At 35.3% G+C, this 21,336-nt stretch overlaps 1 protein-coding gene across 1 annotated transcript in view; it reads left to right on the top strand.

Annotated features, from left to right (window-relative positions):
- The window catches only part of LOC145692832 (acetoacetyl-CoA synthetase-like), a 74,882-nt gene that overhangs the window by 14,533 nt on the left and 39,013 nt on the right, over positions 1-21,336 (top strand). The window contains exons 4-7 of the mRNA XM_081768332.1: positions 9,506-9,705; positions 12,875-13,016; positions 15,662-15,742; positions 20,938-21,061. Of these exons, the coding sequence (XP_081624458.1) occupies positions 9,506-9,705; positions 12,875-13,016; positions 15,662-15,742; positions 20,938-21,061 (547 nt within the window). The remainder of the gene's footprint in view (positions 1-9,505; positions 9,706-12,874; positions 13,017-15,661; positions 15,743-20,937; positions 21,062-21,336) is intronic.

Raw genomic sequence — 21,336 nt, 5'->3', positions numbered from 1 at the left:
ACCGTATTTTTAGTTTAGAAAAATACTTGCTGTCTGAAGTAAGTTCTGTCTCATCGTTATTTAGTGATGAAATGGGAGGTTGGACGGTATGTGCTCCCTGCAGGAAGGGCTGAGGTAGCTCTTGGATAGTATGAATAAAAAAATGATAATAATAATAAAAAAGTAATTGCTTGTTTTTTAAGTAATTCTTTTTCTTCAAGTTTTTAAGCAAACACTTTAAAAACTGTATAAATAAACATGGGAAAAATGCGTTTGGATACTCTTTTTAAACATTGCATTCACTTCAAGAAGCAATTACTTCCTTTTACTCATACTACCCCTTGTGTCGTGTGTCGTCCTTTGTCGTGTACGATGTGATTTAATAATTATATATTAAAGATATTAAAGTATTAGAGTTTTGAGACTTGTTTTATTCGGTTCTGAAGGCTTTGAAAACTACTACATTCAAAACATCGAAAATTTTCGTCATAAGATCGTTTCATCAGGCACGGTCACATACATATAGCAGCGGTTTTTTAGGACACTGGCACTCAAATAAATATGTATACTGTTCCATTATGCTACTTATTACTGTTGAGCTTGTATTTACATACCTTTCTCTTCATTTTAGGTGTGATTGAGACGGATCTAAGAATGACATCTAAGAAAACTAATTTTAATGAAAGGTGACTTGATGCAAAACAGTATCCCCTGTTTGTTGGATGGTTAAGAAGAGAACCTGACGAGTACCGTGGTTATTGTACGCTGTGCAGGAAGTCTTTCAGCCTTGGTAATATGGGACGCAAAGCAATACTGTCATATCCAAGGGAAAAAATTCATGCAAATTTGACCAAAACTGTACACTCTCAGTCATCTTTGAAGAATTTTTTTATTACTTCTGATGAACCTGGTGTAAAAGATCCCAGTCTGGAAGGAAAATCAGATTTATCACAAAGTATAAAATTCCGTAGTAGTGTAGTTGATGTAAAAGAGCATTCACTGTCCAAAAGTGCTTCATCTAGCCAATCAGAAGTGCAGTTACTAAAGACTTTTTGTACTAAAGATAATGTTACAACAGCAGAGGGTTTATGAGCACTGAAAGATTGTTGATAGCAAGCTGTCATTACACTCGTGTGAAGAATTAGGACAAACATTTCGTTTAATTTTTCCAGCCAGTGCAGTTGCTTGCAAATTCCAAATGAGATCTGCAAAATGTTCTTATGTCATAAATCTTATGTCACGGACTTGCACCGTATTTTGATAATGCATTTAAGGACAGGTTAAATGAATGTGATAACTTCGTTATTTGTTTTGATGAATCGTTGAATAAAATTGTGCTACATGGTCAAATGGACCTGTCTGTGAGGTTATTTGATGTCAATACTAATAGAGCGTGTACGCAATATTTTAACAGTATGTTTCTTCTGAAATTCTTCTTGATTGCTTTACTGAAGGTATACGTTTATTGTCATTAAGGAACATTCTACAGGTTTCAATGGATGGACCAAATGTGAACCTAAGTTTCTTAAATAAATTTGAAGAAAAAATGAAAGGTGATAATCCTGAGGGAACACAACTAGTGAACATTGGCGTTTGTGGACTTCGTGTTATTAATGGGGTAATAAAAAGTGGACTGGAAGTGGTTCAGTGGGATCTTCGTAGTTTTTTGCGTGATACCTTCTACATTTTGATTTTAATGACTCACTTGCTCGTCGTGCAAAGCTCATTACATTAACAAGGAAAAATGTATTTCCTATTAAGCATTGTACTACTAGATGGCTGGAGAATGTAACTTCTGTTGACAGGGCCTTACTGCTTTTTGATGATGTGAAAAAGTTTGTGGATAGTGAAAAATCTACATATACCACACCATTCATAATGTTTTGGAACAAACGAAAGATGTGTTTCTAAAGCCCAAACTTTCGTTTTTCAAAAAGTTATCAGCTGATTGTGAGCCATTTCTGAAGAAATATCAAACGCCAGAGCCGCTGTCACTCTACTTATTTTCTGACTTAACAGCTTTAGTAAGAAATCTAATAGAGCGAATTGTTAAGTCAACAAAAATTCCAGTCACCGTAAACAAGTTGTTTACTATTGACCTGGATAATGTTGACAATTTACGTCCCTTAAAGGATATTGATATTCGGTTTCAGACAAAGAAACTTCTTCGAGAAGTGAATTAATCTGAAGTGTATGTCAAAAAATTCCAACAAGAATGCCAACAAATTTGTAATACAAATGATCAAGAAGATTCTTGAGACAAGCCCTCTAAAATATAAAGCTGTTGAGGCATTGTCATTGTTGGACCCTTGTGTTATCGCCAAGCTGGCTGAACAAGGGGAAACTAAGACTCGGAATGTTGCTGCAAGTTCTATATGAAAAAAATCGTATTACTGACGGTGTTGTAGAGAAGACAGAGGTTTCAGTATGCTTTGCATTGTGATGAAGCTGCTTCAAACTTGCAAGAAAACTTAAGCGAATTTTTGAATAATGCTACTAAGAGGCTAGATGATTTCTATTCATCCCTTTTGTTTGACAGAAATTTATGGAAAGTTGTAAAGCTGTGCCTAATATTTTCCCACTTTAATGCAAGTGTAGAAAGTGGTTTCTCTGTTAACAAAGCACAACTGGTTCAAATCTTCAGGAGAAAAGCCTCATTGCACAGAGGAGAGTGTATGACTCTTATCATTTATTTCGGGAGAATACAGAACGTGCCAATAACACAGCAGATGTTGTTATACGTGAGGGGAGATAGGAGGCGCTACGAAGAATATCTTGAATATACCAGGAAAACTCGTACAGAAGACCAAAAAAAAAAAATTAAAAAAAAAGTTGAAAAGAAGAAATTAAAAAAAAAAAAAAGAAAATAGAAGATAGAAGGAAAATACTGAAGCTTGAAGCAATGCAGGAAGAAGAAACAGTAAAAGCAAAAGTTGAAATTTTGGAACAGGAGAAGAAAACTTGATGTGACTCAAAATGGACATTGAAGTGTTTTGCTCATAATATGCGGCGTAGAAATATGATACGTATTTCATTGTTACATTTGTACATTCTATAAGTATTCAAGGAACAGTATGAACTGAAGGTTATTATTAGTCATTACGCTAAAATATTTAGTGATATTACATCACCGAGACTACAGAATTTTGAGTAGCTATTTCGTATTGTAGTGATAAATGAAGATTTGTAATTGTTTCTATATCTACCTTTTCAGCTTTATTTGCTGTAAATTTAATGTGGGTTTTAGAAAATACTGTACAAGGTTGTTTTGAAGAGAGAGTTAGACGGCTATGGGGATGGTAGAGGCCGTTAGTAAACAGCGATAGCTGTTGATCAGGGAAATGGATTTCTTTAGTCAGTGGAGGTCAGGGAAAGTCAGGGAAATTGATTTAAAATTTCTATGTGAACCCTTTTAGTGTATATTTTTAGTTTAAACCATTGGCTTAAACCATTGAGTCATTGTTTAAACGAGCCAGTTTAAAATGTAGCATCATAAACAATATGTATAACACCATAGATTTAATATAGCTCAAACTAGTATTATACTTTGCTGTACACAAAGGACATACATTTAAAAGAAGTCACTATGAACTCACTTGCTTTGTTAGTTTCCATTATTTTTTTTTAATGTATGTATTTTTATTGTTTATTATATTTTGTTTTGTAAATATAAGGAACAGGCAGTTTTGACCTTACTCTTATTATGAATGAATGCAAAATGCTTACATTAAAAGTATTATCACACAAAGCAACTATAAAATGATCGTATAATACAGAAGTATGTTTCTAAAGCTGTATTTATTTGCACTTCGCGATTTTTCCGTACATAATCTACAAATTCATAGTGACTGGTAATCCAGCTTTCATTAAGTCTAAATTACATTGGTTTCTATCATTAGACCATTTTATTCACTAAGAAAAATTGCATCTTGTCTTTGTGTCAGATGCTGAAATACTCAGAACAAAACTATCGAATCTTGTTCAACTCTTATGCGTTAAAGCATTTGTGTCTGACCTCTGTCATTACAGATACCTATTTTTCCACAGTATTATCATCAGTGCATATTTTTATGTTGACATTTTCTCGTAGGCAGCATAACTCGTCATAGGGATTATCATCATTTATGTTAAGATTAGGGTGTACAAGAATAAATAGTATGCAAGAACATAGGTAGCTAAATGTCTACTGAGTCCCTTTTGATTCTCCCGTTGTGAGATGGGTAAATACCCTACCTGCTCGGACTTGCCTTACCAACTATGGCTGGCCCGTTGTTTCCAAGGATTATCTTTAGTTGCTCACTTATGGCATCCTCTCACACCACACGGATACGATTGGAATAAGCTCACCATACCTGTAAACTCTCCTAAGGAAAGGGATAGTGAGTTACGCCGATCAGACTCTACAGTCATAACGTCCGAACCTAAGAATTTGTCCGTACAAGCAGAGGTGGTCGAGATGAAGATACTATAATGTTCATGTCAGAGAATTCCCTTTCGCATTCGCTGGAAGATATTGCAGTTGTGATTGAAGTATGCTTTAGAGGAAACAATATGTCCGAGACATTTATTTTCCTGAAGATGCTTACGGAAACCATATTTCTTCTTTGAAGGCTGCGAAGACAAACGTCAAAATCTAAAAGAATGGAAGAAGTGACAGATACTGTTGTTCCAATCGTGACGTCAGTTTAAATTGAAAATGTCATTTCATAAGTGAAAAAATACGAGGAAGGATCAGCAACTAAGGTTATAAGGCCGATATTTCTGGATTTTCGTCTGTTATAGAGGAATGAGGTGTGTGCGGTAATTTTAATACATGGAGTTGGCAACTGTGCAGAGTTTCAGCCATCCGCCACCTACAGAGCTACAGTCGCAGCCACCGATAAACGTCCCTTACCCATACCCTTCGTAAGAAAGAGCCCCTTCCACAAGCATAACCACAAGTGACCACAGAAGTCTTTTCCGCACGTGCTGGAGGACAAGGTTGTCACATTTTTTTTCTTGAAAATGTCTGGACACCATATGTTCTTCTTTTCTAGAGAAAGCCGAAGTAGAAACGTATTGACGCGTGAATTGTGTAATAAAAAATGATCTAAAAAATGTTATGTGATCCATTGCCTACAACATAATTCAATTCGAGCGAAAATATCAAAACTCAACACGAATCATTCCTTAAAAAAAAAAAAAAAAAAAAAAAAAAAAAAGGAAAAGAAAAACATATACACTATTATATAGAAAAGATTAAAATGACTTACTCATCAATAACTAAGTCAAACTATTATAGATAGAAACATCAATTCGTAAGTATGTTCCTTTGTCACAAAATCAAGAACTAAGAATAGATTGTTTAGAAGTATGTCTTATAGGGGAGGTTCAAATAGCTTTATAGAGCGTTCACCTCTGGTGCTTGGGATCCCTGGTTCGATCCCAGCTCGCGCCGTGTGGACTTTGTAATGGACGAACACCATGCTCGTGGGTTTTCTCGAGGTTCTCCCGTTTCCTCCCACTTTCTTCATTCCACCATTTCATTCATTTCTCATCTTCACCGTCTCCTTTAGCCTAACCGGCATAATCGTGGGACGTAAAACTTACAGATTTCATTTCATTTCAAATAGCTTTTGCTAAGAATAGAGTATCTCATGAATCCTTGAAGTTATTTTATTTTAAAAATTCCGTTGCTGAGAAGGGGAAGTAGAGTCATTTTCTATAATTATAGTTTTATTGAAGAAAAAGTCCCAGGTAATTAAAAACAAACATTAGTGCAAAATATCAGAAAATTGCAATTAGATTAGGACTTAGTTGATTAAGCCGTTAGTAAACTAAACTTAAAATAAAATTTAAAACAGGCTATTGTGAAAATGATGACTTGTATGTAAATATTTTACTATTGTATTGAAATCAATATAATTCAGTTGCTTGCAAATGTCTTACATGAAAACGTATCCTAAGGTTAGTGGCTTGGGGCTGGGTTTATGGTTCTCATCATTAAAGCCAATAAATAGGCGATATTATAGAAATGTTGTTTAGATTTATTGTATATTATCCCAATTCGACGCACGGAAACGATTTAACTCGATCTTGACTAGTGTTGCCCACTACAAGAGACGTCTTGTTAAGTTTGAAGAAGTCTTGTCTCGATTCTCAAATATTTCTTTTTTACCTCATCTAAATATATATATATATATATAAAATAAAATAAAATAAAATAAAATAAAATAAAAATAAAAAATAAATAAAATAAAATAAATAAATAAATCTTGTTCAGTAATTTTATATTCTTGACTTTTTAAAGTAATCTTGGTAAATTTTCTCATTTAGCAATAAGAAATTTAAATGCTTTATTGGGATAGGTGTTAAATAATTAGCATTAATTAAAGATACATATCGCCCAGGTTTCTTAACTGATGTTCATATCGAAATCAGATCTGTAGCTAGGGTTAGTTCGTCTTCGACTACTTTCAGCCCTCCTGAAATTTTCACTTCTTTGTTGGTTGTATATCAGATAACTTTGCTTCTATGTTATTTTCGGTCTTCGAGTAATGAATCATAAAGGATAAAAGAAATATATTGTATTACCAGTGTTAATAAAATAAAAATGCCACTTATTACTCTTAACTGTATGTGAATTCTCCTACAAGAGCAAGCATTATCATATTACAAAATAAAAATTTGCAATAAAATATATCAATATTTTAGTTAACGCAAAAATAAATAGGGAAATTATTTTTAAATAGGAAATTCTGTAAAAACATGCAATTTATGTTCGCCCATTCGTGAATACAAATATTTTGAACAAGAAAAAAAAATAATTAAACAGCAACCAACCACAAATTGTATAAGGTGCATGATCTACGAAAATAAGAGAATATTAAAAATTATGGAGTACTGTCTTCCCTGGAAAAGTGCTACTCCTGATCTAAGTCAGAATCATCTGTTGACGAATCTGTTATTTCCACTAAAACTCTACTTGAGTTGACTGAAGATTTCTGTAACTGTCTTCAATATCCTCCACGTGTCTTATGTAACTTCTCCAATTGTCAACTCTAATTCTGTTGAATGCACTAAAGCCACCAGTTTTGGTAGGGGTTCGCCTTTCATCTTTCGGGATGCTACCGTCCGTTTTAATTGTGACCACACCATTTCAATTGGGTTAAGTACGCAATGATATGGAGGTAATCTTAAAATATGCCCATATGATGCTGCCAGTTCGTTTAATTGCGTACCCTTTTTTGTTTTCCGTTCGCAGGCAGTTGTTCATCAATAATTTGGAGAACAGGTATTATCGGGACCGGACTAGATATGACACTATTGTAGATTCTTACATAATTAAGAATAGTTTCTTTTCTCCACGAAGTATTAGGCTTCGGATTAATTACACGACTATGGGAAGGGGTATTACACAAATATATAGAAGATACCTCCACTAAGCGTTGTAGTATGGAGTTTTCTAATCAATGCTCGAAAATGTCTGCATTTATTGTCCCATGATAATCGACAGGAGAATCATCAGACATTTTCTTGTGAGTTATAAATAAAGAACTATCTACGAAAGCAAATCGGCCACCAAAGTGCATAATAACGATCCTTTCCCCTCTTTTGTCCGAAGATGCAATTGTCAACAGTCGTCGGACCAATATTTGATTTAGCACGTGTTGCTATCGTACCAAGTTTCGTCTAGGTATACGTCACAGTATACCGCAGAACGGTAAGCTTTAATTTCTTTGAGATAACGGTATCTCTAAGTAATAACTTCATTGGACTCACATTTCAAGCTTGTTCTTGGCACTGATTTATACGAAAACCCCATATTATGTAACAGACGACGTAATGTTCTGATGGAATAAGGAAATTCATAGTTAGTCTCCGATGTCTTCACAAATCATCACGTTTCTCAAAAAATAAAAGAATAAAAATTCAAATCGGATTATTGGAAGGGACAGTCCCCCCAGTTCCAAGATTGGGGGACATGTCCCCCTCATACCTCCGGAACTTGCGCCAGTGAGCTGTTGTTGACTATAAACAATAAATTGAATCTTTCTATAAGGAACGAAATTTATTGAGAAAGCATTTTAAGTTAAGAGTTTTTTCCTTCTTCTTTCTTTAATTTTCAAAACAGTAGAAAAAAAAACTGTTTTAACTTCTTTATATGTGTTACTGCTCATTCATGGATGAAGAAGACCTAAGTCAAGCTGTTTTTCTTTCTTTTTTTTTTTTTCACTTTATATATAAATTTTTAAAAAAATCATGTTTAAATTTACAAGAATGTGATTCATTTTATTATGGTTTGCAAAATTCGGAAAACTATAAAACTCAAGAGGAAAAAAGGACTACTACGTGCCTTAAGTTGTATATTGTAGCACCAAAGACTCTTGGAGGAATTGAGAATGAATATTTACCCTTTTAAAGGCATTACACTCTTCGCTCTTTTTTTTTTTTTTTTTTTTTTTTTTTTATGTCATTCTGAAGGAAAGATGATCCTTTTAAAAAATGAAACCTTCGTTAGTTCAGTTTAGAAATCTGGCAACATTGACGCCTTCGCGAACCCTAGTGAAGTTTGCGATTGCTAAGCCATAGGGGGTAGAGGAAAGTTTTTCTTCTCCCAGGAAAAATAGTCGTTAATCCATGGCCCCGAGATTAGTTGTAGATAAACACAAATGGCGACTCGTTTGGAAAACTGGTCTAACGAAGAAATCCGCTCAGTTACTCGATTTCTGTGAGTGAAACGTGTAACCGCGGCTGAAATTCACTGGCAGCTGGTAGAGTTTTACGGAGAGACTATATAATGTCTCTTCAGCATGTCGCAAAATGATGTCGAAAGTTGGTGCTCCCGCATACAGCCCAGAATACTACCACGCTGTTGCAGCAGTTTTGTTGGGAGATCATCGACTACACTTCCTACAGCCCGGATATCCCTCCAAGCGACTTTCTCCTGTTCCCGCACTAGAAGTAACACTTAGGAGGCCGTCGCTTCGCTTCAAACGAGGAGATGAAACACCTCGTAGCAACGTGGCAAGGACTGGATTCTTCAAACTCATCCCAAGTATGTCGGAAAATAACCTAATGTATATACTCTCTGTTGGCTGCATTGATAGTATGAAATAGTATATACACGTTTCATTGCAGGCTTTGTAATTTACTTTCTAATCAGCCCTTTTAAAATAATTAAAGACTCGAAAAATAGCAATTTTAAAACTTCAGAAGAAGGTACCGCCCCCTTCTCCAGGAGAAAAAAAAACGCTGTTTAGAATTACATTCGCTATTCCTAAAAACTATGTAATAAAATCTATGACACAACTATGTATGTATAGTCGAACCCATAATTTTAGTCATAGTCTTATTCAAAATATTGCTCATTACATAAATTAAACATATTCTGTAGCCTCTTTTGTTACTTAACCAATGTTTATATGAATGCCTGTAAACTAAGTTTGCAAGTTAATTATTTTACTGTATATTAAAAAATCAGTGTTACTGTATTTCATCATGAATAAATTTCATACGAATTTATATGCTACGTGTTCTGTTTCAGGGCGTGTTGGATAGATTTAAACAAATAAAGCCTAGAGTAATATTTTCCACTGATGCAGTTGTATACAATGGAAAAATTCATGAACATCTTGACAAACTAAAAGATGTTGTGAAAGAGTTGGAAGATGTTGAGAAAGTTATTATTATTCCATACTCTGGACGTTGTATTCAAAATTGTAACATCGGAGGCATTCCTAACAGGTAACACATTATTTTATGTTAAAAATCAAATTTTGTTTAACTGCGTGGTGAAGTTCATGGTGTTTGAAACAGCCGTGAATATTTCATTGACTTTATTCCTATTAACTTTGATGAGCATGTTGCTACTCCAGGATTATTTCTTGAACTGCTACTTATTCCATATTTGTCTTTCCACTGGTATGCAGGAAAAAGATATATTCAACACTTCAAGACAAATACAGGGCTGTTATAAAGTCCTTGCTATAATATACATGCTTATAACTTTTTTATATAAATAATGATATTGTAGTGAAACATTTTAAATTGTGCGATGATCTGTAAATTTTTGGTTGGCAACAATATCAAGACAATCAAGTCAGATCAAGACACGAGACTGGAGTCCTGTGAAATGATGTTGAAACGACTGGATGACGACAGAGAACTTTTGCAGTTACTTATGTTCTCAGATGAGGCAACTTTCCATTTTCAGGGAGGGTAAACAGGCACAACTATCTTGTTTGGAGAACTGAAAACTCGCACGAAAGAGAGCCCGAAAGTAAATGTGTGGTATGTTGTATGAATAGAGCCCCCCCCCCCTCCCGCGTTAATACAGAGAAGCTCCACAATAGTTTTCAGTCATTATGTAAAAAGAAATGCAATCTTTTAGGCAAAATACCCTCACTGCATTTCAACATTTAGGTAGACGGTATGTAAAGTCGAGATCATAATAAAACATACCGCCTGTTTTTTTGTTTTTTTTTTTTTTTCTTTTTTTTCACTTCGAACACTGGTCGTCATCGTTTCTTTTGAATAAGATACCTCGCGACAACTGTACTAAAAACGCTTCTAAATCTTTAAAAAATGACCTATGTTAATGTAGGTGAGAACCAATTAGAATCCTTTGTTCAATATTATCAGATCTGTTGGTTTCCATCTGACTCTGAGGGAACACCGAACCATTAGGAGGAAGGACAAAATGTCTAAGTATTCTTCATTTATTTATTTATTTAAATTTTAAGTACACAAATTACACTACTGCTCAAAACTTTCCGAACACCTTGGATTTTTGTGAGTATCTACTGTGAACCTATTATTTTGGCACAAGAATTTTGCCGCATAAAGAACATAACATATTCTTGTTTAAAGCATAAAATTTGATAACAGTTGAGAATTTAGATCTGAGAGATGCTGTACATGATATGTCTGATTGTATTTCTTAAAACTAAAACGTAAAAAAAGGACAATTTGATATGTTTGTTGCATAGTATAAACAAAAATGTGGAAGATGAGACAACATAATAGTTTGTTTAAAATATATAAACATACGAGGTCAGTGCAGTGGGAGAAATTCAAAAGGAAAATAAGTTTAACGTTTTGTAATTTTATATATCTTGTTGATATGATAACGTTTGTAAAAGCCAAAAATACCAGATTTACAATTTTTTCTTATGTCTCGTTATTGCTTTGAAATAGCAAGGATGAGCAAGATTATATATATATATATATATATATATATATATATATATATATATATATATATATAGATAGATATAGATATAGATAGATAGATAGATAGATAGATATAGATATATATATCCCACTGAGCATAAAAGCTCGTATGCTGGCCGTTGTAATAGGGTTTAAAGTATGTTATTTTTGGCTTTTAAATGTTAGCATATCAACAAAGTATAAAGAACTATACAATTTGATTTTTGTTTGTTTGTTTGTTTGTTAAATTTCTGTCACTGCATTGCTTTCAAACTTCTTTCGCCATACCTTCCTCACTTTTGTTTATACTATGCAGTATCTATTACATATTGTCTTTTTGTATGTTTGGTTGTTTCAGTTGATAATTATAATTAGAAATGTCATCTGCAGCAGTTCTCAGATCTCGATTCATTTGTCCAATGGCGTAACTACGATTTATGGGACCCCGCCTTAACTTTTTTTGTGGTATGATAGATAACATAACAAACAACCATACTTCCCTGTATCTGTGAATAATGAGTTAAATGCATGCTACAACTAGGCCTAAATATTCATAAAAGGAAACTACTTTGTTATATGTATAATTTGTTCAATAAACTTCAGAATCGAAAGTAAACTTACATCTTTGTAGTCAGTGACGTCAATCTTCATGAAGAGTAGCAGGAATTAATTGAATGGTTACTTAATCTCCTGTCAGCAAAATTCTTTACTAACTTCCGTACGTACTTTTTTCAGCTTCACCTGCATTTATTGAGAACGGTACTAGATTACTTAATCTATTTTGGCCCATTGTGCTTCTCAAATAGTTTATTATTATAAATTTCAGTTTTGAGAACGACCTCTCCGTAGCACTAACAGGGACAGGGAGCGTCGAAAACAACAAATACGCGGTTATAAGTTCTGAAAAGCTGGATGCCAATGACTTATATTTCACAATTTAAAGTCTTGTTAGGTGAAACACAGAATTCTGAACACTTATTTCAAATTTCAGCTGTTTCACAAAGCAAATTACTTCCACCGGAAACGAAGAACCAATATCTTCTCTGTTCGCGGTGCTTGGGGTTTCGCGGGGTTTCGCGCCATAGTAGTAACGCCCCTGCATATGTCGTCAAATGATATGCTTTAGGCAAGGGTACCTTTGATCCATGGCGGCAAAGTTTTTGTACAAAATAATAGCTTTACAGTAAATTCTCACAAAGATAGAGAGTGTTCAAAAACGTTCGAGTTGTATTGTATGTAAAATTCTATCAGCACTACTGAAGACAAGAAACCAGTTGTGATAGGAGACAATCGTTGGACTTTGGTGGATATACGAATGTGCGTATAAGTACCACTCTAGTAAACGTATCTTACATTGAACAAGGAATCGAATTGTGTTTAATGAGTTCGTGGATCTGACAGCACATTGTTTGGTCCATACGTAGAAAAATCTAATTTCATCCATACAGTTTGTATGTAAACAAAAATATATGTTTGCTCTAAATTTCTTTGTTTTTCTCTACCTTCCACCTAAATCTTAGCTGCAACCCTTTAGGTTCCTGACAACCTGACAACTTGTATTGGAATATTTCTCTTGTAGCACAGATTGCCCTTGTTGAAAGATGTGCCAGATGGCATTATTTTGGCGTATTTTGTAGTTTAGAAATGTTTCAAAGTAGAATAGGTTGTGTTACTGATGTTTCTTTTAAATTCCTGCTTTCAGTGTTCTTCTCAATGAGTTCCTGTCTTCGGGAAGTGCAGATTACACTTTGGAATTCAAGCAGTTACCGTTCAATCACCCACTGTTCATTCTGTATTCTTCGGGAACTACCGGAATGCCTAAGTGTATGGTTCATTCAGCAGGGGTAGGTACGGGTGTCGATATGCTCATTTTTAAATAGCAGATTTTAAATTTGTAGAAATTAATAGTTATATACAGTGCTAGAATAAATTATCTTCCTGATTTTGTTTGCATGTTGTGGTAAACGTATAAGACGTAGAATGTTGAAACATACAGCATGAAAAGAAAAACTCATAAAACTTGAGCTACAGGTGTTACAACTACTCGACGTGCCCGTCTTTAGTTTTCCGGTACAAATAAAGCTAACGCTCTCGCCTTCGGTGCGAGCGGTCCCGGGTTCGATTCCCGGTGGAGGCACTTGTTCGAAAAAGTGTAATAAACTTTTTCAGGCCAGCCATTTTGAATGAGGTTTTCCTGGGGTTTCCTCATTCACACCAGGCAAATGCCAGGGTGGTACCTAACTTATAGGTCCCAGGCCGCTTCCTTCCTTCCTCAATCCTTTTTTCCGTCCCTTTCCCCGGATGATGTGCTCGCCGAGGAACGCCATCCCTCACACGTGACGGGCTAAATGGCCATAGATGCCGAACGCTTAGAAATCTAAACCCCGATACAAGTAAACATAGCATTCCAACTCTATGCACACAAATCGGAGTACATTCTGGTGAGTGACGTCGCGTAGCGTAGTTGCTAAAGCTCTCGCCTTCGGTACGAGCGGTCCTGGGTTTGATTTCTGGTGGGGCACTAGATCAAAAAAGTGAAAAGCTTTTCCAGGCCAGCAATCCGGAATGAGGTTCTGCTGGGTTTTCCTCATTTACATCAGGCAAATGCCGGGCTGGTACCTAATGTATAGGTCCCAGGCCACTTCCTTCCTTCCCTTTCCCCGGATAGTGTACTCCAAGGAACGTTATCTCTCAAACGTAACGGGGTAACATGGCTATAGATGCCGAAAGCCCAGAAATCTAAATCGTAAATCTTACATTCTGGTGAACTATGCGTACATTCGCTCAGTTCCAATTCTTCAGATCGTCGAGGGTAGCTGATAATGGTGGTACATAAACTATATCTTGAATGAAATTCCAAATAAGAAAGTCACAAGGAACAGATTAAGTGACGGAAGAGGCCACCTTATCACACCAATCGTCGGAAACAGGAGAATTTCCCGTGTATAGAGACACCCTGTTGTTGTAAATTTGGAATACCAATAACGTATTATTTTTCAATTAGTACTTTCTTATGAAATCGTGGTAGAGAAATATCTTTGAACGGTGATTGAAGTTTATGGAACTCAAGGACCCAATATAAATGCTCCTCTGTTGTTGACGCCATTTCTCGTAAGTTTCTCCCTGATGGTCAAACTACTGGTGGTGGTGGTGGTGGTGGTGGTGATGGTGATGATGATGATGATGATGATGATGATGATGATGAAGAAGAAGAAGAAGAAGAAAGTCACGGCGATAATTTGTTCTAGTCCTGTATTTTAACCATGACTCCCGCTCTCCATTTTTTTTTTTCTTCTTCGATATGGACGGGGCCACGGTAGCTTAGTGGTTGACCGCTCATCTCTGATGTGCGAAATTGTTGGTTCGATCGCAGGCCATGTGAATCTGTGGTGTCCAACATTGTGTCCGTGAATTTTATCGGGGTCGTTATATTTCCTTCTACATTCTCATTCCACGTATTTTTTCATAATCATTCGTCTCCCTTAACCTAAAGAGAATAAGTGTGTGAATGTAAAACGAGAAATTCCATTTCCAATTTATAGATGTAGTCGAAGAATAATTCGACAACGGATAACAAATATATCGTAAACTGGGAAATCTCATAAGGAGCAGAAATGTTGTATTGTATTGTATTTATTTTCGTCCTTTTTTCATACATTTAGCACTATACTACAGTGCTAACTAAGTCAAGTCACACGTCTAGTGGGCAGGTCATTTATATATAAACACAAAAGAAACAGTAATAATGTTAACTTTACACACTAGGTTAATAATTATGTCTTACATTTTGCATGATATTATTATTAAAAGTAAAGTTATTAGAGTAAGTAATCATTTCTTGCAGTATGTGTAAAATTCCTTGCACTATATATCTAATTCTAAAAACAAGTAATGATACTGATTTACTGTAGATCGTGTAAAATTTTTATGCAATTAGCAATTCATATATTCCTCTACCGAGTAAAAGCAGTGTCTTAAAATAGTTCTGGAGTTCTTGTTTTAAATTTAGCAGCAGAGTGCAGAGCTTTTATATTTTTGGGAAGTTTTTTTTTTTTTTTTTTTTTTTTTTTTTTTGTAAAGCATAATAGCCACGTAGTGACACCTTTTTTCGTATAATACAGTTCTGTGTTCTACAATAGAAAAGTTTTGTTTCTTTATTGTATCATGATTATGTCGCGTAAGGACAACCTCTAGGTGTCTCTTTACAAATATCAGTAAGTTTACGATATACAAACTGGGTACTGGAAGTATACTAAGTTTTTTATGAATGAAATAAAGTTTTAATGTTGTTTCGTTTTTGCCTAGTTTTAAAATACACATACAGATAAAAAGCCGCGGATCTGGCGAGGACACTTACAATACTTGTGAGAATATTTAAAATATTATGATCAATATTTTTTGTATCTTTTATATATATATATATATATATATATATATATATATATATATATATATATATATATATATATATATATATTGTATTTTACAGGGCACACTTATAAAGCATCTGGAAGAGCACATTATCCAGAGCAACATGAATAGAAATGATATCATGTTTTATTATACAACGGTGAGTTATTCTGTGCTTTACTGCAATAATGTAAGCAAGTTTAAGTTTTGAAGATAAAAATAACTATATACCTATAGAAAATGTGATGTAAAGAAACCGCATTGGTTCGTTTATTTCTCGACAGGTATTTATCTCTCAAGAAATTTATTTATTTTTTTTTTCGCCAGATCTTGTTAGTGCTATTTCGAAATTAAATTATTATGATTATTACGATCATTACTGTAGAATACATTATATTATACGAGGGCAGTCAAAAATTTCCCGGAATATTGTTCTAGTTTTGACATGATTTGTGATACAATCACAATGAATCTTGTACAGTCCTTAGGTTGCCTAATTATGAAACTGACAAGTGTGAACAGGTCATAACAGGCAGTGTACGTACGAGTATTGTAACTGATCATAAGAGTGTGCAGTGATCAGTTGTCGCAACTTCACACATCGAGCAACGCGCAAACATGAAGTTCATGTGCAAATTTGGGAAACATTTGATTCAGAGAGTTTGATAGCTTTAAAAACAATTTTAGCACCATCGGGTATTTGGCTCTTCCCAAAGCTAAAAATGGGTCTTTTCCGTAGAAGACATCAAAGTTAACGCGATAGCTTCCATCAATCACAAGAGCGGTGAAACAAGTTTGTGTGTGTGTTCCGAAGGTGTCAACTTTGAGGGTGATTAAGCAAATATGTACTTATACTGTGATAATCAAGAGCTACAACAGATTTCTGGGAATTTTTTGATTGCCCCTCGTAAATCAATCTGTACTATTAATTACTTAAAATAAAACCTATCCATGTTTGTTTGTTTATTTATTTTTCGGTTTGTCCATGACAATATTTCTTTTTTTTATATATTTTGCATCTTTTATTTCATGTTTAATTGAGAATAATTGCATAAAAAAGTTTAAAATTTCTCAATTTCATCAGTCGCCACACTAAGTAATGTTTCCGGGGACGCGGTTACTCAATGGTAATGCACTCATCTTTGACTCAAAAGGTCCCTTGTTCCGATCCCAAGCCATGTAAGTTCGTGGTGGACAACATCGCGTGTGGACTTTCTCGGGATTTTTTCGTTTCCTCCCACATTTTCACTCGAATTATTTCATAGTTACTCACTTTATTTAAATCATTCGTTTCCTTCAGCCTAAATGGCATAAGAGGCATATGGCGTTAAATTAGAAAAATGAAAATGAAATCTTTAAGTTTAACGTCCCACGATTATGCACTTTTTATTAAGGGAGACTATGACTAAAGCAAGTGATTGATGATGAAAGAATTGGTGGAATGAGGAAGTGGGAGAAAACGGGAATACCCCGAGTAAACCCACGGGCACCATGTTGTCCAGCACAAATTTACTTGGCTGGGGTTCGAACCAGGAACCCCGCGCACCAGAAGTAAGCTCTACCACTAAGCCACCGTGCTGCTCTTGGCATTAAATTCGAGTTTATATATATATATATACACAGGGTGTTTCAGATAAAACGTCCAGTGCTTATAAATCCGAAATGGCTGAGAATAAAAAGATGAAACAAAAACTGAGATAGGAAAATGTCATAGGCCGCATCACATGGTGTTGTTGTGGTGACCCACAGGGCCCTCGTTCAAGGGGGCCCAGGGGCCAACTTCAAATTTTCTAATAGGAACATGTATTGAATCATACCTCATTCAATAGTACTTGAAAAACGAAACAACGTTTGTAGGAAACAATTTTCGATCTGGGCCACCGTTTTTAAATGGCCGCAAAAAGTGAGTCCTATATCAGATAAAACGTCCAGTGCTTATAAATCCGAAATGGCTGAGAATAAAAAGATGAAACAAAAACTGAGATAGGAAAATGTCATAGGGCACATCACATGGTGTTGTTGTGGTGACCCACAGGGCCCTCGTTCAAGGGGGCCCAGGGGCCAACTTCAAATTTTCAAATGGGAACACGTATTGAATCATACCTCATTCAATAGTACTTGAAAAACGAAACAACGTTTGTAGGAAACAATTTTCGATCTGGGCCACCGTTTTTAAATGGCCGCAAAAAGTGAGTCCTATATCAGATAAAACGTCCAGTGCTTATAAATCCGAAATGGCTGAGAATAAAAAGATGAAACAAAAACTGAGATAGGAAAATGTCATAGGGCACATCACATGGTGTTGTTGTGGTGACCCACAGGGCCCTCGTTCAAGGGGGCCCAGGGGCCAACTTCAAATTTTCTAATAGGAACATGTATTGAATCATACCTCATTCAATAGTACTTGAAAAACGAAACAACGTTTGTAGGAAACAATTTTCGATCTGGGCCACCGTTTTTAAATGGCCGCAAAAAGTGAGTCCTATATCAGATAAAACGTCCAGTGCTTATAAATCCGAAATGGCTGAGAATAAAAAGATGAAACAAAAACTGAGATAGGAAAATGTCATAGGGCACATCACATGGTGTTGTTGTGGAGACCCCCAGGGCCCTCCTTTAAGGGGGCCCAGGGGCCAACTTCAAATTTTCAAATGGGAACACGTATTGAATCATACCTCATTCAATAGTACTTGAAAAACGAAACAACTTTTGTAGGAAACAATTTTCGATCTGGGCCACCGTTTTCAAAATGGCCGCAAAAGTGTCCTGTATTAGATGAAACGTCCAGTGCTTATAGGCCTAAATCAGAAACGGCTGAGAGTAGAGAGATGAAACAAAAACTGAGATAGAAACGATGATAAAGCAGCATATCAAGTGGTGTTGTTGTGGTGACCTCAGGAAACTTCGTGAAGGGGGCCCAGGTGTCAACTTCAAACTGATACAGGACTTTTTGCGGCCATTTTGAAAACGGTGCCCCAAATCGAGAATTGTTTCCTACAAAAGTTGTTTCGTTTTTCAAGTACTATTGAATGAGGTATGATTCAATACGTGTTCCCATTTGAAAATTTGAAGTTGGCCCCTGAGCCCCCTTGAAGGAGGGCCCTTTGGGTCACCACAACAACACCATGTGATGCGGCCTATGACATTTTCCTATCTCAGTTTTTGTTTCATCTTTTTATTCTCAGCCGTTTCGGATTTATAAGCACTGGACGTTTTATCTGAAACACCCTGTATAAATGAGTGACATTGTGTTGAGCAGACGTTATAAGCCAAATAAAATAAGAAAAAGCGGTCGTCACATAGCAAGAAATCGCTAATTGTTGAAATGTTTGTATCTTAAACAAAAAATGTGAGTTCATAATATTGGACTTCAATCTTAATAATAATGATATATGTTTATTACAAACACTAAACATTAAAAAAAAGCCTAAAATCTTGTTCGACGAAATAGATTTCGAGCTGATCTTGGTTCATTATAAAGAAAATTGAAATTCGGTTTTCAACCTTTTTTTATGCAGTAATAGTAGACAAATATTGGAGGAAACACACAAAAACATTTATAGTGTTACTTCGTTATAGGTTAGTTAAGTACCGTACTATATAATGTAACCATATGTGTGTTTTCAATAATATTTCAGTAGATTAAAGTAGTGTGTAAACAATTCCACTTTTAACGTATATTTAAGATTATAACAGCATCTTCACAAAGTGATTGTTAGGATTAAGCAGAGTTTCTATAAACTTGAGCATAATTACACAAGTATTCAGAAAAAATTTCACAACAGTAAACAGTTAAAAAAAAAATGAATTTTAGTGAAAGGGAGTTTACATTTTCATGTGAACAGAAAATGTAAGTGTAAGTTCTGAGAAGTGAGATGGATTACCAGAGAATTTACGATCTGCTAAGGAAAGCGTCAGAGAACACCAAAACAATACAATTAATGGTACATTAAATATTGGGCGAGTGCATAAAATACAGTATACACAAAGTAGTCTGGTATACAAATTACTGATACACTACCCTCAGTAGAGACCTGATGTATTCAAGCTGTGCTCGCTAAGTGATATCATATCATGTACCAGTTGAATCACCCAACTCATCGAGTAATAGATTAAAATTTAAGGACACGGCAATCTGTATTCTTGTTTCTAAGATCAGAGCCGTCTCTACCGTATGTGCAACACGTGCATTTGTACGGAGCGGCAAAATCTGTCATAACTGTAATATCTAAATAAATATTTCTTGTTAGATTAAAATCACATGAACAGTGCTAAAGTAAATGGTCAGACAAATCCCAACATGAATTATCAGATGCAAAGAACCCAATTCTCGAACAGTAGCGAATACCTGTTCCACTTAGTTAGTTATCAAAGTTTTGATATGAAAACTAGTCTTGTCTTTGTCACAAACAAGTTCCTTACCCACGGAAACAATTTTTTTTTTTTTAATTTTTAACAGACGTAGAAAGAAAATCAAGAAATAAAGATAAAAAAGCTAGTTACACTGAAATTGCAAACTGATATATTGGTATTGAAGCTCGATATTGAATTCTATAATTCTATCTTTCCTCCGCAGGTGTGTTTGTTTATCTTTCACTAACATAATAGAATATAATTTAGAGAAAAAACACAAAACGAGATTGTACTTGCAGTGTTTAGGCTTTTCTGAGTGCAAGTGCACTTTCTCTTCCCTTCATCGTTGATGATGGGGTAGTATACTTTTAAAATCATTGATGCCGCGGTGGCTCAGTGGTAGAGCGTTCACCTCTGGTGCTTGGGGTTTCGGGTTCAAAACCTGCTCCCGCCAAGTGAACTTTGTCGTAGACAAACACCGTGTACGTGGGTTTTCTCGGAGTTCTCCCGTTTCTTCCCACTTTCTTCATTCCACCATTTCATTCATTTCTCATCATCACCGTCTCCTTTAGCCTAACCGGCATAACCGTGAGACGTAAAACTCAAAGATTTCATTTCATTTTTTTTAAAGTCATTGCATTTAAGATTTGTTCTTTCTGGAGAAAGGGGGCGGGAAGAGTCGGCAAATGATGCCATTGTACGGGGCGGTATATTGCCTAGAGCCAGCTCTGTTTTAAGATATTGGGAATTGTTAAAAATACAGATAAGAGTTTATTTTTTCATAATAGTTTATTATCTCTCTTTGTCACTGATACTGTGTGAGAAATGAATTTACAGTTTAACCTATTTGCTTGTGACTTCCGCACCCGAACGTGGATTTAAGCACCTGCGGCGAGAAAGTTAACTGTGTTGTTACAAGGGATTTCAGAGTTCACTTTTCGTGAAATTTGTCTATAAATATTTATAATTTTCAACTATTTGATCCGTTTGTTTATTTTGTAGACTGGCTGGATGATGTGGAATTGGTTAGTTAGTTCTTTAGCCATTGGAAGTGCAATTGTGTTGTATGAAGGCTCACCGTTCTTCCCTCATGAACGTGTACTGTGGAATCTAGTTGACGAAGTAGGTAAGATTTTTCGTTCTTTGCCTCTACTTAAACGACGATCATCTTTCCTATGCTTCAAAAATAAATTAAAATAGCAGAAACAAGATGTTCAAGATTATAAAAGCTTTATCAAAATTTAGGAATGTTCGTGGGAAGGCGATGGAAAGTCAGGAATTACACGAGGTATATCCACAAAATAAATGTACTAGGGTTTTCGTGGGCGGAGGGAATTTGTTATTGCTATGTTCGTCACTCTGCCATGTATCTTAGCTCCTACCCTTTCTAGTGAGCCCAAT

This window comes from Thermobia domestica, chromosome 8 (assembly GCF_964235325.1).
Source record: "Thermobia domestica chromosome 8, izTheDome1.hap1.1, whole genome shotgun sequence".
Lineage (NCBI taxonomy): Eukaryota > Metazoa > Arthropoda > Insecta > Zygentoma > Lepismatidae > Thermobia > Thermobia domestica.
This window is presented reverse-complemented; position numbering and strand designations above follow the sequence as displayed.